The sequence below is a fragment of the Erpetoichthys calabaricus genome, chromosome 4 (genome assembly GCF_900747795.2).
Source record: "Erpetoichthys calabaricus chromosome 4, fErpCal1.3, whole genome shotgun sequence".
NCBI classification, from domain to species: domain Eukaryota; kingdom Metazoa; phylum Chordata; class Cladistia; order Polypteriformes; family Polypteridae; genus Erpetoichthys; species Erpetoichthys calabaricus.
The window spans coordinates 314,941,369-314,959,105 of record NC_041397.2 but is presented as its reverse complement, the minus strand read 5'-3'; the positions used below and the strand labels follow the sequence as shown (position 1 = coordinate 314,959,105).

The 17,737-nt window shown below is 43.4% G+C and overlaps 2 protein-coding genes and 1 long non-coding RNA gene across 6 annotated transcripts in view; 1 reads left to right on the top strand and 2 right to left on the bottom strand.

Annotated features, from left to right (window-relative positions):
- Nucleotides 1-17,737, bottom strand: part of LOC114641152 (uncharacterized) — a 513,154-nt gene that overhangs the window by 114,316 nt on the left and 381,101 nt on the right. The window lies entirely within an intron of this gene.
- Nucleotides 6,033-9,318, bottom strand: LOC114641160 (uncharacterized). Of its 2 annotated transcripts, XR_003714276.2 has the most exons (6): nucleotides 8,942-9,316; nucleotides 8,279-8,325; nucleotides 8,147-8,191; nucleotides 6,958-7,116; nucleotides 6,557-6,854; nucleotides 6,035-6,331 (listed from the first exon to the last, which is right to left on the bottom strand). It is a non-coding gene; the product is annotated as an uncharacterized LOC114641160 (long non-coding RNA). The 2 variants fall into 2 exon arrangements; XR_007934710.1 differs by having other exon boundaries at nucleotides 6,033-6,854; nucleotides 8,942-9,318.
- Nucleotides 9,317-17,737, top strand: part of LOC114641156 (V-set domain-containing T-cell activation inhibitor 1-like) — a 74,605-nt gene continuing 66,184 nt past the window's right edge. The window contains exon 1 of one of the 2 annotated variants that reach the window (XM_028790266.2): nucleotides 9,317-9,378. In XM_028790266.2, the coding sequence (XP_028646099.2) occupies nucleotides 9,347-9,378 (32 nt within the window). In that variant the 5' untranslated portion in view covers nucleotides 9,317-9,346. Of the gene's footprint in view, nucleotides 9,379-9,446; nucleotides 9,468-17,737 lie in introns of those variants that run through there. The other variant, XR_007934669.1, reaches the window with a different exon arrangement.

Below are 17,737 nucleotides of genomic sequence, written 5' to 3'. Positions count from 1 at the left end.
GGTGGGGGGGGGTATGGTCGTCCCTTGCTATTGTGCGCTCGTCTGTTCTTTTTTTTTTGGTGTGTTTAGTTTCGTGTGCAATGTGTTTCGTGCTTTCCCCTCGTTTGAGTACTCTTTTATGTGCCTTTTCCTTATTTTGGTGCTTGTTGAGCCTCATTTTTGTGACTCCTTTCTGTATGTGCTCACTCCTGTTTTCTGTGCTCTTGTCGGACTCTTTTTGCGCCTGCGTCTCTCGCGGACCCTCATCCGCCTTTCTGGGGTCCTCAGCCGACTCTCGCGGACTGTTTGTTGCGCCTGCGCAGTACGTCTTTTTGCAGCTACGGCCCATGGCCGGATGTGCCTGCGTCCATCATCCGGTTTAGCATTCTCGGTTAGTAATATGGATCACATACTTGACACTCTCACGTTCAGGTATCAGGGAAGAGACAACGTTAAGAAAGCTGGCAATAAAATTGTGACTTTAAAGAATCCATTGGCTGTCTCTATGTTATCAATGTTAAATGTAAGAAACACAGTTATCATAGTGCTAAAAGTCACCTTTCAATTATTATTTTTATAATGAAGTTTACTATGTTAAACGATCTGAGAAGAGCAAATATTATCCCTTAAAAAGAGTAATAATTTTGCAGTTTTTGTGACCGTGCACCTGTTAATCAGGGTATTGAATTATTTGACTTGATTGGACCTTTATTGCTTTTGGGATTTTAAATACCTCTTTAAGATCATCAAATACATGTTTATTACAATACATATTACTTATGCAAAAGTGACATTTAGAGATTAAAACATGACAGATGTTTGTAGTTCATATCTCATTGAGCCTCCGTTTGACTCCATCAGGTCCTACTGGTGTGCTGAACACGTCAGCCTGTCTTTGGGGTCTCTGAGACTGGAGGAGGTCAGGAGTCCAACTGTACAGCAGGCACTGATGGGCATCAGCATCACGACTGGTAACAAGATAGAGATGACAGAGAGTTCAGCTGGACATAATCCTATATGACTACACAAGTAAACATCATATTAAGAGCACACCGAGTCTGTCTACTCCAGTGTGGCCCTGACATAACAACCTGTACAGCTGAAAATTACTCCACTTTACTGGTCATTTTACCACACACCACACAGAGGCTTTCAAGTCATAGCCATTACATCATTCAATCTGAACAGCTGGGAATTTATTTTGGAAATTATATGTCAGGTAAGGGGGCGGCACGGTGGCACAGTGGGTAGCGCGGCTGCGTCGCAGTTAGGAGACCTGAGGACCTGGGTTCGCTTCCCGGGTCCTCCCTGCGTGGAGTTTGCATGTTCTCCCCGTGTCTGCTCCGGTTTCCTCCCACAGTCCAAAGACATGCAGGTTAGGTGGATTGGCGATTCTAAATTGGCCCTAGTGTGTGCTTGGTGTGTGTTTGTGTGTGTCCTGCGGTGGGTTACTGCCCTGCCCGGCCCTGTGTTGGCTGGGATTGGCTCCAGCAGACCCCCATGACCCTGTGTTCAGATTCAGTGGGTTGGAAAATGAATGGATGCTTGTGGATCTTCAATAAATGTTAAAATGCACTTTCTTTAAGAAAATATGACCACTTTAATTATGACTCAAATGTGACCGTTTAACAACACTAACAAGTTCATCTATATCGGATTTTTATTTTCATTGTTTCAGGTGGTCCATCAACCCTGGTATGGCACACAACACGTCCATTTCTGTGTCGGAATTTGTTCTTCAATGTGATATCAAACCTGAGCTGAGAAAATTTGTTGCTGCAGTGCTCTCCTTAATCTTCTTTGTGACATTCGTGGGAAATTTTGTGGTAATTCTCGTCATAAGAATGAATCACCACCTACAAACACCGATGTATATATATATCGGCGCCTTAGCAGTTTTAGACTTGCTAAACAGCACTAATATTGTCCCTACAATGGTGGGTTTCCTGTTAGACTTTTTAATTGTTCCCCCTGGACCTTGTTTCATGCAGATGTACATGATTTGCCATTTAGAAGTAGTGGAATCTCTACTTTTTGCATTCATGGCATGTGATCGTTATGTAGCGGTCCTTTATCCACTTCAATATTCTTCTCTTATTACAAATAGATTAGTCTGGCTTAGTTTATTATTGTCCAATATCATTACTGGGCTGTGTCTTGTACCCACTAATATGATCTTTCTCAGAGACCTTTCTTTTTGTGAGACTAATGTCTTGCATTACTGTTTCTGTGAGTATGGTAGTGCTTTAAATATATCCCGTTACAAAAATCCTTTATACTTAACTTTTTTAATAGTCGCAACATTGTTATCTGTGGTTGTGCCTGTGGCAGTTATTCTCTTTTCTTACTTTAGGATTGCTCAAGCAGCTTTAAACATCTCTTCTGCTGATGGGAAAAGCAAAGTTTTAAGCACCTGCCTCACACACCTTCTGGTGATGTCACTCTTTTATGTACCAATAATAATTTCATACATTTTAACAGGGACTGGTGTGAGTCTGTCAAGGGAAGCCTACAATATTATGTTAGTTATTGCCAGTGTTGTTCCTCCAATGATGAATCCTATAATATACAGTTTTACAGGGTTGGATAATGGATGGATGGATGTATATATCTGGTAAGGCATTTTTATATTCTCATTTGTCAGAGGTTTAATATATATATTAAATTTGTCACCGATTCTGTTCATAACTTTTATGGACAGAATTTCTAGGCGCAGCCAGGGTGTTGAGGGAGTCCGGTTTGGTGGACTCAGGATTGGGTCACTGCTTTTTGCAGATGATGTTGTCCTGTTTGCTTCATCAGGCCGTGATCTTCAGCTCTCTCTGGATCGGTTCGCAGCTGAGTGTGAAGCGGCTGGGATGAGAATCAGCACCTCCAAATCCGAGACCATGGTCCTCAGCCGGAAAAGGGTGGAGTGCCCTCTCAGGGTTGGGAGCGAGATCCTGCCCCAAGTGGAGGAGTTCAAGTATCTCGGGGTCTTGTTCACGAGTGAGGGAAGAATGGAGCGTGAGATCGACAGGCGGCTCGGTGCGGCATCCGCAGTAATGAGGGTTCTGCATCGGTCTGTCGTGGTGAAAAAGGAGCTGAGCCACAAGGCGAAGCTCTCAATTTACCAGTCGATCTATGTTCCTACCCTCACCTATGGTCATGAGCTATGGGTAGTGACCGAAAGAACGAGATCGCGAATACAAGCAGCTGAAATGAGTTTTCTCCGCAGGGTGTCTGGGCTTTCCCTTAAAGATAGGGTGAGAAGCTCAGTCATCCAGGAGGGGCTCAGAGTAGAGCCGCTGCTCCTCCGCATCGAGAGGAGTCAGATGAGGTGGCTCAGGCATCTGATCAGGATGCCTCCTGGACGCCTCCCTGGTGAGGTGTTCCGGGCACGTCTAACCGGGAGGAGGCCCCGGGGAAGACCCAGGACACGTTGGAGGGACTATGTCTCTCGACTGGCCTGGGAATGCCTTGGGATTCTCCTGGAAGAGCTAGAAGAAGTGGCCGGGGAGAGGGAAGTCTGGGCATCTCTGCTCAAGCTGCTGCCCCCTTGACCCGACCTCGGATAAGCGGGAGACAATGGATGGATGGATGGATATATATATATATATATATATATATATATATATATATATATATAGGGACAGGGCCCCTCGTAGAAGGTCCTTAACCCATCAGCAGGACCCACCAGTATCTGCTCCTTTGGGCAAAGAGGAACAGGATGAAAACTGCCAGAGCCTACAAAATGACCTCCAGCAGGCAGGCCACTGGTGTGAATGTCTCTGACCAAATAATCAAAAACAGACTTCATGAGGGTGGCCTGAGGGCCCGATGTCCTCTAGTGGGCACCATGGCGCTTGATTGGCATTTGCCATAGGGCACCAGAATTGGCAGGTCCAACACTGGCGCCCTGTGCTTTTCACAGATGAGAGCAGGTTTACCCTGAGCACACGTGACAGACGTGAAAGGGTCTGGAGAACATTATGCTGCCTGTGACATCGTTCAGCAGGACCGGTTTGGTGGTGGGTCAGTGATGGTCTGGGGAGGCATATCCATGGAGGGACACACAGACCTCTACAGGCTAGAAAATGGTGGGCACCACGGGACTGCCATTAGGTATCGGGATGAAATCCTTGGACCCATCATCAGACCCTATGCTGGTCCCTCCTGGTGCACGACAATACCCAGCCTCATTTGGCGAGAGGATGAAGGAATTCATCCCATTAACTATTCAGTTTCCAAGCTGTTTTATCCTATGGGATTACCAGTGAGTCCAGCAAAGTGCCATTTGTAGCCCATATTGATACAAGTGGAGGTCCTGCTCAAATCTATCAGTTCTAGTTGTGTTAATACACGAGGTGATTGGGCAGCACAAATTAAAACACTCAGCATTGTCACTACCAAAAACAAAATGTTATAATTATTCAGTATACTGAAAAAAATGAAAATGGCAGGTTGCTACATTTACAAGAATGTATTTACTTTATATTACATCCATCCATCCATTTTCTAACCCGCTGAAATCCGAACACAGGGTCACAGGGGTCTGCTGGAGCCAATCCCAGCCAACACAGGGCACAAGGCAGGAACCAATCCGGGCAGAGCGCCAACCCAACGCAGTACTTTATATTACATGTATTGTTTATGTTCCACTTTTGAACATAACTTGATCATGTTTAATTTGTTGAATTTTGTGGGATGTGCAATATACTAATTTTAGTCATTTAGGTAGAAGTCAAAATAGTTATATTTAGTCCTCACCGGATATTAATAAGAGCACCAAGCGGATTTATCATCAGCAGAGGTTGGATAACTTGGGGGTAAAGTCATGTGACTTTCAAAGAAGCAACAGGTTGTTTGAGTTATTGTCGCTGGTTAAGAGCAAAAGGTTAGTGAAATAAAAGTAAAAAAATAAAAATAAAAACAGACACACAACGAGAAATATTCAGATATTCATTTCAAATAATAATCCATCCATCCATCCATTTTCCAACCCGCTGAATCCGAACACAGGGTCACGGGGGTCTGCTAGAGCCAATCCCAGCTAACACAGGGCACAAGACAGGAACCAATCCTGGGCAGGGTGCCAACCCACCGCAGGACACACACAAACACACACACACACCAAGCACACACTAAGGCCAATTTAGAATCGCCAATCCACCTAACCTGCATGTCTTTGGATTGTGGGAGGAAACCGGAGCGCCCGGAGGAAACCCACACAGACACGGGGAGAACATGCAAACTCCACGCAGGGAGGACCCGGGAAGCGAACCCAGGTCCCCAGGTCTCCTAACTGCGAGGCAGCAGCGCTACCCACTGCGCCACCATGCTGCCCCAAATACTAATCACACAGACTAACGTTACTCCATTTTGCATTTTTTCTTGTATTCTCATTTAATGTTTTATCATGGCCGGCACGGTGGCGTAGTGGTGATGCTGCTGCCTTGCCGTTAGGAGACCTGGGTTCACTTCCCGCGTCCTTCCGGCGTGGACTTATTTTATTGACATGAGCCATGTTTATTTATCCATCCATCCATCCATTTTCCAACCCGCTGAATCCGAACACAGGGTCACGGGGGTCTGCTGGAGCCAATCCTAGCCAACACAGGGCACAAGGCAGGAAACAATCTCGGGCAGGGTGCCAACCCACCGCAGGACACACACAAACACACCCACACACCAAGCACACACTAGGGCCAATTTAGAATCGCCAATCCACCTAACCTGCATGTCTTTGGACTGTGGGAGGAAACCGGAGCGCCCGGAGGAAACCCACGCAGACACGGGGAGAACATGCAAACTCCACGCAGGGAGGACCCGGGAAGCGAACCCAGGTCCCCAGATCTCCCAACTGCGAGGCAGCAGCGCTACCCACTGCGCCACCGTGCCGCCCATGTTTATTTAACATAACATAATTAATTTAACAAACAGACTGATTGGGAAATATACTGAAGCACACCCACTTCTACATATTATATTTATGTAATGGGGATAGAGATGTTTGCTTGTAATATTCAAAAAAGGAATAAAACTGTACAATGCAGTTACAAAAATTAAAGTAAAAATGCAGATGGCATGAATTGGCTAAAAACAGATACACAGACAATTTCAAATATGCAGAACTTAATCAACAAAGTGTCCTTATATTATTTACAGCAATAGTTAAATCAAATCTAAACAACTCTATTATGCACAGTCAGTTTAACATTCAGAAATAAAAAAGGCCAAAGACCAATAAAGCCAGTGACGCGTTTATCAGAGGAGGCGCTGAGATGGAATCCCAAGTTGAGAAACCTCAGTGATGCTGTCTGTCTTTGGTACTCCAACAGTTGAAGCTCAAGTGTGTCAAACTCTTCACTCACTTAAAAAAAAAAAAAAAAGATTTACTTTTACCAATACTAAAAATGTATTAATGCATATTTAAAATTTCACTTTAAACATATATATTTACATTTATATGTATTTAGCTTATATTCTTGTCTAAATTCACTACAAGTAAAATGGTATTCTGATTAACAGAATGATGGTGCTGAAAAGAAAAAGAAAGAACCGTCTACCCCCCAACACCACATGACGTCCCACTCACCGTCTGCTGGTCCATCAATGAACAGACCTTCTTCTTCTTACTCATGGAGACACTTTCTGTGCTCAGAGATTCACTGAAACCAAATGAGCCTCCAGCATCAGCACATCCACAATGATGTGAACTCGGGGTGTTGATCTTTTCAAAAGTGCCTACAGCTGTTGACAGCACTTCATCATGTAGTTGTAGAGGCCATCTGTCAGCTCGTCATCTTCTACTGTGTAGAGATCATTACCCGGTGACTTTTAGGATCTTCATCATTTTTAAACCATTTGGATGACACCTTTTCAGATACAACAGCCTGTTGGACAAGCAAATACAAGAGTTTGGTGCTGTAAAGTCATCATAGCTCTCTGCTACAGATTACAAAAGCTAAGTTTTACTTGTTATCTGAACTAAGTTACCAGCAAGTGATTATCTGCTCCATGGCCCTTTATGATGAACTCCAAGTTTTTCATGTTGAGTCCTCCTGGATGCCCTGCTGATCTCTGCAGCCACAAAGACCCGAGCCCCTTGTTCTCAAGTCAGCTGCCCCACTTCAGCCACACAGCCAGCCTGCTCTTCTACATGGTGGAAACACACATAAATACATCAAACTGTCACGTGAAGTATTTGTCTTGTGCAAGAGATCTTGTGAATTTCCCATTGGGATTAATAAAGTATCTATCTATCTATCTATCTATCTATCATATAGTGCCTTTCACATCTATCTATCTATCATATAGTGCCTTTCACATCTATCTATCTATCTATCTATCTAGATTAGAGGCATTCTGAAAAAGGCTACATATTAATAATACAAAAGGGGAAAGTAGAGCAATATATTACAATACCAAGATAAAATAGATAGATAGATAGATAGATAGATAGATAGATAGATAGATAGATAGATAGATAGATAGATAGATAGATAGATAGATAGATTGGTCTGAACACTCCTGTTTTCTCATAATAGTGGACACTTTGGAATAAAGTTCAAACTGTGAGAATTCCTCTGTGGTTCATTACAAAAACTCTCGTTCGTGGTTATCTCAATAGTTCTTTAGAATACATCCATTATTTCAGAGTATTATGAATATACCAATCTGGACACTACCTAAAGTAATATGCAAGTCACAGGCATGAAATCCTAAGATAAAATGGATAAACTGTATACAGTGCTCTCCACGATTATTGGCACCCCTTGTAAAAATTAGTAATAAGGGTTAGAAAAAAAATCACAGTTTGCTGAAGAAATGTCACCTTGCACTGAAAAAATTATAAACATCAGACTTTTAATTGAAACAATTTAATTCAAAGAAAACAAAGCCCTCATCAAGAAATCAATATTTTTAAAATTAACATTTTTATAAGGGGTGTCATTAATAGTGGAGGGCACGTTAAATTAATGCCACAATTAAAGGTATGCCACACATGAAGAAAAAAATAATATTATCACCATCTTTAAAAGACTGAGAGCAGTAAAATCAAAGGGTTCCTGCATAGACAGATAAAGAGCAGACTGACAGAGGATAAGAACTAAAGTACTGAACTCCTACACAATCTAAACACAAATGTAAAGTTACAGAAAGCTTACAATTCATATTCACATACCATCAACGTGTCTATTCCACAGTCTACTGAACCAGCAGGGATGTTCTAGGAAAAGAAGGAAAGAAATAAAGACACACGTGAAAGTCAAACACTACAAGTGAATTACAAGTTTAACAAACGGGTGTAATTTACCTGATTTTCATTAACATCCAATTTCCAGAAGATATTCTTGTAGCAAACTGGATGAAAGGAAAAAAAATGTAAATGTCACTTGTAATGAAATTGAAAGGCTCTGTGCACCTCGCGACTGTCAGTCGGAGTCACATACAAGTTAGTGTCGCACTGCCCATTGCAGGAATGTCTTTAACAATTTAGAAATGGCAGGCATCATCTGCGCAAAACTACCATGAAATGCTATTAAAATTGACGGTACAAAAACATCGCAGATTATTTGGTATTACACTTTAGACCATTACTCCAACATAAGGAACTAAACTGAAAAGAAAAAAGGTAACATGGTGCACCACTGCAGTCAATCTGAACTTTATCAAAAGCCTACTTCACGACAGAATAACTGATCAAGTGTTTCCTAGATTATTGTATAAATTTTGTTTCGTCTTTCATGCTCAGTCGAGGAGTTCTCGTGAAACTTGCCTTGATGAATTTGAAGAGTTGCCGGTACCGCTGAGTGCGGGTCCACTTCAAGCACTGACTATAAATCAATTACTACAGCGAAAATGATTATTAATACAAACGTAAAGGTTCACAGTACAAACATAACCATGCAAAACAAAGTTACTAAAAATACGAAAAAAACTGCAACTTTCATACGTTTTCATTTCGAAGCACACTTACTTCCATTGTCAAAAATACGAGCAATTAATTTCGTCGCTTCTTCTTCTTTTGTCTAATGGAGTTTCATCACCGCAGCTTCTTTTTTTTTTTGTCTCTTTTCGTTTAATGGAGTTTCGTCGCTTGGTACAACGGCAGGTTATTTAAGAGATAACTATAAAGCGGAACCTCAAAGCGGTAGGGATCACGAACTGTGAATCGACTGGTTAAAGTTACACTTGATAGACAACGTCAAACGTTGGTAATTGGACAGGTGAGTTTTTGATTGTCATAGAGTAACAATAATCTCATTCGTTGAAATTCTGAATTAGCCAATACTATCCACTTGCATTTACAGTTATCCCGCCTTCAGATCCGCCCATTATGTCTCATTTTCTGCAGCAATACCCTTCTCCGTCATTTGGAAATATGCGGATTTTAACTTCATCGCAGCGTTTAAGGTAAGTGACAGCTTGTAAAAAGAACAGTTATACAGCCGAAGCTTTCCCGTTATGTGGACTTGGTGACACAATAAAGATGCCATCTTTGGGTAATAGGATTCTTATCAGACGATCCGAGCATTGGTTTTCTTCTTTGTGTCTTTTTTAAAATGGTGATGTATAGTCGTGCAGTGTCTTGGGCGTAATGTTTAGGTCAGTCGGTGAGACAGATGCAGTCTGATGGATGGAGTTATGTGGGTCCTGTATGTTTGTGTTTGTGGGGTGGGGTATTTCGGCTGGGGTGATAGAAGTCTGCTAATATATTGTTGCAGCTTTAGTCCAGTAATAAGGCTTATCGCTCAATGCAGTAACACGCGAAACATAAATAAATGCGATCTTGCAATCGTTATAAGCTCTCTTAATAGTATAACAGAATTAATCAATAGCATTGACATATATACATTAAGAAAGATAAAATTACACCAGCAAGGGGGGTAATTGAGTACGCGAGTTGGCGGCGCAAGCAGGACCGTAGTTCAACCTAAACGGCACCTCATATCTAACAGATCCGCCTCAAACAGTATAAGAAGCCCGTGTTAGTTAAGTTGTGTTCGCTTTCTGTTATCCATCCATCCATTTTCCAACCCGCTGAATCCGAATACAGGGTCACGGGGGTCTGCTGGAGCCAATCCCAGCCAACACAGGGCACAAGGCAGGAAACAATCCTGGGCAGGGTGCCAACCCACCGCAGGACACACACAAACACACCCACACACCAAGCACACAATAGGGCCAATTTAGAATCGCCAAATTGCACATTTCAGAAAATTGTAATTTACCGAGGGCTTACAGACCTGGATCAGAATAAGTCACTACTGCAGAATGACTGGGTCTATTATTTTGGGAAAGGCGCTATATAAATAACATTTATTATTATTATTATTATTATTATTATTATTATTATTGTATATGAAGTATGTAAACTATTTAATGCATAATAGGAGAATCACAATGTCATCACGTTTTAATATAATGGAACATAGAACTATGTACCAAACATTACTTTTATTTAAGGAAGCATAGTACAAAACACCAAAGACATGCTGGTTAGGTGGACTGGCGATTCTAAATTGGCCCTAGTGTGTGCTTGGTGTTTGTGTGTGTTTGTGTGTGTCCTGCGGTGGGTTAGCACCCTGCCCAGGATTGGTTCCTGCCTTGTGCCCCGTGTTGGCTGGGATTGGCTCCAGCCGACCCCCGTGACCCTGTGTTTGGATTCAGCGGGTTGGAAAATGGATGGATGGATGTTCTACTCTCTGTGCTGTTATGAATGCATTAGACTATTATTGATTGCATTAACAGAAAATTTCTTTAATAAGAATCAATTTGTGGAAGCGGTCAAGCCATGCGATTCCACACGCAGGCCCTTCAGACGTTCTTTCAACTTTTCCCGTTGTGGTTTGGGTTTATTCGACTTACTACTGGGGTACTGTACTGTTACTGCAGTTCAGTATTTCCTACTCAGGGCCAGACTAACTCCTTTTGAGGCCTTAAACACGTACAAGATTTTGGTGCCCCCCACACAACACACCACACCAAGGAGCTAGTGGTGGATTTTAGGAGGCCCAGACCCCTCATGGACCCAGTGATCATCAAAGGTGACTGTGTGCAGAGGGTGCAGACCTATAAATATCTGGGAGTGCAGCTGGATGATAAATTAGACTGGACTGCCAATACTGATGCGCTGTGCAAGAGAGGACAGAGCCGGCTATACTTCATTAGAAGGCTGGCGTCCTTCAACATCTGCAATAAGAAGCTGCAGATGTTCTATCAGACGGTTGTGGCGAGCGCCCTCTTCTACGCAGTGGTGTGCTGGGGAGGCAGCATTAAGAGGAAAGACGCCTCACGCCTGGACAAACTAGATAGATAGATAGATAGATAGATAGATAGATAGATAGATAGATAGATAGATAGATAGATAGATAGATAGATAGATAGATAGATAGATACTTTATTAATCCCAAGGGGAAATTCACAACTAGTGAGGAAAGCAGGCAATATTGTGTGCATGGAGCTGGACAGTTTGGCATCTGTGGCAGAGAGCGACGGGCGCTGAGCAGACTCCTGTCAGTCATGGAGAATCCACTGGAGCCACTAAACAGGATCATCTCCAGACAGAGGAGCAGCTTCAGCGACAGACTGCTGTCACCGTCCTTCTCCGCTGACAGACTGAGGAGATCATTCCTCCATCACACTATGTGACTCTTCAATTCCACCCGGGGGGGTAAACGTTAACATTATACAAGATTATAGACTGGTACACCTGCCTCACACTCTCCACCTTCAATTTTTTAACTGGCACTGTGTTTTTATTGCTCTTTAATTTAATATTGTTTTTTTTGTATCAGTATGCTGCTGCTGGAGTATGTGAATTTCCCCTTGGGGATTAATAAAGCATCCATCCATCCATCCTATCCTATTCTATTCTATTCTGTTCTGTTCTGTTCTGTTTTCATTCCCATATTTTTGAAGTGGTGATTCATTTCTACTAAACCCTCTAAGTCGCAGAAGAATCTTTTTTTGTTGTTGTGTTATAGGGGATTTCAACATAAAAGGCTTGTGTTGTTTGTCACAGTTTGTATTACTCAATGACCTCTTTTTAGTATCATCAATTTTTCTGAATATTTAATAGTTTTAAGGGATGGACGGATTTATAGTCTTCATTTTTAAAACACTGTCAAATTATATTGGCTGGTGAGGCGGGGGGTTAACATAAGCCCCCAAGGCTAACAAAGGAACATCAGGTGGTCAGCTCATGACAGTGACAGCATAACATCAGGTGATTTCATTGTTCTGGACAGTTTGGGAAATTCTCATAACTTGAAGGTGACAAAACAACAACAGACACAAATTAGTGTTTGCTAATGTCTTCAGAGAACACTTGGGCATTTTTTGAATTATGTGTAGCTTTGCAGAAATGGGGATGAGAAAAACAAGAAATTACCAAAGGTGAATCCCAGGTGCAAAGAACAAGTGAATCTAGAGCAGCAGTAAGTGTGACAATGGCAGTTGCATTTCTGTGATGAGTGGCCAGCCATCAACTTAGATAACGTAAGACATCTCTCTATTATATAAAATAATCTTGGGATGAGTCTTTTTTCTGGCGACGAGATGTGATCTTTTGAAGAGAGACACTTTCACATTCCACGAGACAGGCACATCACGTCATACTTACAACCTTTGTAAGCAAGTCCTGTGATACGCATGCAGAGCAGGTTAGAGATAATGGAAGTAGAGAAATTCAAAAGTCTCAAACAAATTGAGTGAAAAGATCACATTAGCACAAACAAACTGAAAATATTACTCTGTGAAATAACGGAAAAGCGAAAAGAGATTGCATGGTGTTTGAGGACAAAAGGACAGGTGCTCTACAGGCTTTTAAACGTTTGAAGCGCCACCCAAATATGCCGATCACACGGAATGAAAGCAGCAGCAAGCCAGTAGCTGATCGAGCAAAGAGGAGGTTAAAAAAAACAACAACTGTTACTCGTTTCCCAAAGTATCACCGTTAAAGAGGGGGTTTCAGAGGAGCGACTGCGTCACCTCAGTTTGTATGTAGCCACACTCTTCACAATGGCACATGGCACTGGCTTAGGGAGGGAAATGATATGCAAGTGAAGTTCAGGTCACACAGCATGGCAGCCAATTCGCATCTCTGACGCTCGCATTGTGAAGAGGGGGGCTGAACGCATGCTACGGGGATGTGGTCGCTCCTCCGAAACCTCCTCTTAAACGGCGATACAATGGGAAACAAATGCAGTTTTCTTACCTCTTTGCTCGATCAGCTGCTGCTGCTGCCATGACGTGTGATCGGCATCTCAGACGGCGCTTTGAACATTTAAAAGCCTGTACAACAGTTGTCCTTTTGTCTCAATGCCTTGTCTCGCGGGATGTTAAAGTGTCTCCGAGAAAATCATGTCTCATCACCTTACAAGCCTTCCAAGATTTTTTTTTATAATAGAGAGAATAAAAATTAGAAAGCCTTATATTTCTATATTTTTAATTTCCAACAATTTTACAGTTACATATAAATCCTGTTCAAAAGAAGTAGGAAAATAAGTCAAGTTACAAATGACGTCAGGTGAAAATGAAGAAAATTGCTGTAAGTCAGTAGTGAAGGTTGAGCGTCTTTATGTTTTATAGACTCTCTAGCCAACCCGCGGCGTAGCATACGCTGTATAATTATGTATTGATGGGTGAACACCTCCTGAAAGACACAGTTGTCCAAATGGGGTGGGTTTGAGGATACGACTGTGAGTGAATGAAAAGATGGAACTCTGGAGAGAGCCACATACAATTGTCCGTGACTGAAAACTGGTTTTGGCAGATACATGCACATCTTTCTGAAAGTTTGTCCCTGTGCCTTATTAATTGTCATTGCGAAGGCCACTCTAACAGGAAATTGTGTGCGTGTAAAAGTAAAAGGCAAATTTGAACCTGATGGGGTCAGGGATATCTCGGAAGTGAATGGTGATAGTAGCTGGAAGCATTTGGGACATCGCCACAATTTGTGCCTCTCCACCTTAAACTCCGGAAGTATTCATGTAGTCAGCGTATTGTTGAGCAGACTGTATGACTATGCTTCCGTGACTAAGAACAACGCTCTGTCATGCGTACCCCATGGTCTTAGAGTTGGCGGGCAGGGCTCTGTCATGCGCACCCCATGCACACTGCCTGCTCATGCCTCAAGAGCGAGGGTGGACGCAGGAGGAGGGTTAGAGTTGGTGGGCGGGTCTCTGTCGTGCGTATCCCATGGTCTTAGAGTTGATGGACGGGGCTCTGTCGTGTGTACCCCATGGTCTTAGAGTTGGCGGGTGGGGCTCTATCGTGTGTATCCCATGGTCTTAGAGTTGGTGGGCGGGGCTCTGTGAGTTGGTGGGCGGGTCTCTGTCGTGCGTATCCCATGGTCTTAGAGTTGATGGACGGGGCTCTGTCGTGTGTACCCCATGGTCTTAGAGTTGGCGGTCGGGGCTCTGTCGTGCGTATCCCATGGTCTCTGTCTTTCGTGCCATGGTCGGCTGCTTAGTGAATTGTTGGTGGGCGGGGCTCTGTGAGTTGGTAGGCGTGGCTCTGTCTTGCGTGCGTCTTGCTTGCCCTTTAAGCACAATACTGCATCTAATGTCCACCAATTCCTGGATTTACTTATAATGGAAGGATGAAGGGAATCAAACACTGGAAACTCTTGTCTGAAATGAGCTTTCTGTTGACTATTAATAGTAACAATTGTGGCATGTGGCTAGGGGTGGCACCCAGCTGGGATGCCCGGAAGGACCGGAGGAGGGATTACACCTCCTCCAGACCATGAGGGGGCGACCGTCCTGGTGGCTTTGGGGACCACGGGGACTGAGCTTGGAAGCTCAACCCTATAGGGGCCCTTGGTCACCGCTAGGGGGCACCCCAATGTCTGGAGAGCCCTGGTCCTGAGCACTTCCGCCACAAACGGAAGTGCTCTGGGTAAAACGACCAGGGACACCTGGAGTGCTTCCGCGTGCGCAGCCAGTACTTCCGCCACACTGGGGAGTGCCAGTGGAGGATTATCGGGAGCACCTAGAGCACGTCCGGGTGATTATAAAAGGGGCCACCTCCCTCCGTTCAAGGGCTGTAGTCGGGTGGAAGAGGACAGAGCTCGGAGGAGAGGAGTGGAGGCGGACCAGAAGAGAAAGGCATTGTGAAGAGGCCTGGACTTTGGGGTGATTGGTGCTGCGGTACTGGGTTTGTGTGCTTCACTATTGTGTACATAATTGTAAATAAACGTGTGTTGGGTGATAAAACAATGTCAACCTGTCTGTGTCTGGGCTGTTCCCCACCCAATATTCAAATAGAATGTTAGATGCAGGTATTGTATTATTAACTACCCATTGTACCTGTCAAAGACGGCTCATAGAATAATTTCAAAATATTTGCTATCTCTTGTGTTGTGTGTCTGAACGTCTCTTCACTGGCGCTTCATCTCCCATAAAGTCTGCTTCTCAGACTCTTGTCCTGGGGATCAGACAATGCTCAGAATGAGTAAATCCTTATGGAATCTGCAGAGATAGATACTTTATTAATTCCCATACTCCAGCAGCAACATACTGATATAAACAATATTAAATTAAAGAGTGATAACAATGCAGGTATAACAGACAATAACTTTTAATAATGTTAATGTTTACCCCCCTGGGTGGAATTGAAGAGTCACATAGTGTGGCAGAGGAACGATCTCCTCAGTCTGTCAGTGGAGCAGGATGGTGACAGCAGTCTGTCGCTGAAGCTGCTCCTCTGTCAGGAGATGATCCTGTTCAGTGGCTCCAGTGGATTCTCCATGATTAACAGGAGCCTGCTCAGCACCCGTCAAACTGTCCAGCTCTGTGCCTACAATAGAGCCTGCCTTCCTCAGCAGTTTGTCCAGGCGTGTTCACATCCATATTGATATGTTGTTCACATCCACTCAGCTGTTAAAAAGAAAAAAAGTGCAAACATATGTGGCATCAAAATGTTTTGGATTTTTGGAATTTCGGATTAGGGATAGTCAGCCTGTATACTTGAATTTGAACTTAAACTTGCTGGGCAACCTAATAAAAATTGCTTTCATTACTGAATGCCAAGTGTTTCTGTGGCTCCTCTTGGGCAGAAGCAGTAGCACTAAAGAAACAACACCCAAAGAGAAGTTCATGCTACAGTTCAGTGATGCAGACAATTTCTTAATTCATAATTCAGCCTTATTTAAGCTATGCCAAATATTTACTGCAGAATGTGCCTCCCCCAACAGGCACACCCGCACACAGCTCATGTCCAAATGTTCTCAAAGAGCACAGTGTCTTCTGGCCATCATTTCCAAGTCAAATTTCTTCTCAGTATAATGAAATTCTAACTTGCCTCAGAAAAGTTGATAAAAATGTAATACTAAATAAATAAAATGTGTACATGGCTGGAAGGAAGAAGTCAGAAAAGCAACCATGCAGGGTGGTTGAGTGTTTTAATTAATGCAAGTGTGGTGGAAGTGGGCAGTGCGGTATAAATAGATGGCAGCAGTGTGCTGGTGATATTTGACCACCCTCAACAGTGCTTTATGTTCTTGAGCCAAGCAGATGCCATACCATGATATGATGAAGCCAATAAGAATGGAGTTCACTGTGCACTTGTGCAGAACAGATGGAGAAACTGAGCTGCCCTTTAGACATCTGAGGAAGCAGAGGTACTGGTGAGCCTTATTAACAATAGCTGAAATGTGTTCTGTCCACTTCAGGTCACCGGTGACGGTCACTCCAAGGAGTTTAAAGCTAGACAACCTCTAATGGGATTGTGGTCTACCTTCTGCTTCCTCAAGTCTCTGACCACTGAGATCTCGATTGGGATGCTTCCAGTGGACATCCTTTATTACGCCAGATCTTTGGGAGCCCTGTCCTGTGAACTCCTTAGTTCATTATGACAAGACTTGGGAAATGTGGAATTGCTTGATACTATGAAGGTTAATTACATAACATAGCTGTGAAATACATCATCAACAAAGAGAAAGAGAATAGTATGGCCTATCATACACCCTACGTTTTGTATAGTTAGAAAGGTTTCAAAATATCTAGGGCTACCTGACCAAGTTGGAAGGACAGGTGGGATGGTAGCATCCAGCTGGAAGTGCTCACGGTGGTGCGCCAGCTGGGCAATCTGTAGTCCCAGCATACAGCCCTTCTGGGGTACTTGTTGACCTCCAGATAGACCTTCAGAGGTAGATCGCTTCCAGTTTAAGGAGGTCACGTTGGACCTGAAAGTGCTTCCCAGGTGAGACGGTGGGGCAATGTAAATACTGACATTAAAGGAGCCATTCTGCATTCCCAGGAGTGATTAGGAGCTGGGAGGTGTTGAGGAACAGGGAGACAAAGAAGAGAAGCATTGTATTGTGCGTAGTTGAACTGTGTAGAGAAGCCTAATTAGAGGTATTGTAACTCAGTGCAGGACTTGGTTCTGTGCAATTGTGTTTGGGATTTTTGGGTACTGTTACGCCCCCTACAGTTCACACTAGATAGATGAAAAGATCTGGCAAACATCTTACAACTAGCTATCCCCCGGGGCTTTGCCCGTGTATTAGTGAAACAGGACAGTGAGGAGGACCCTTCCTGGCTCTCTACTCCTGATGTCACTCTTCCCCCTTCCCTTTGGCCTGTAGCCTCAGTCTAGGATTAGCGCAAATATATCGCTCCTGCAAGCGAACTATGACTCTTAGCACAATGAGAGAAGCCGCAAAATCAACCGGAATGTTCAAGCAAATTATATAAAAAAAAAAGATCTAAATCTGTTAAGTAGTTCTCTCGTTCGCTAACTAAGCAGAGTTAAGGTTATGCCCTGA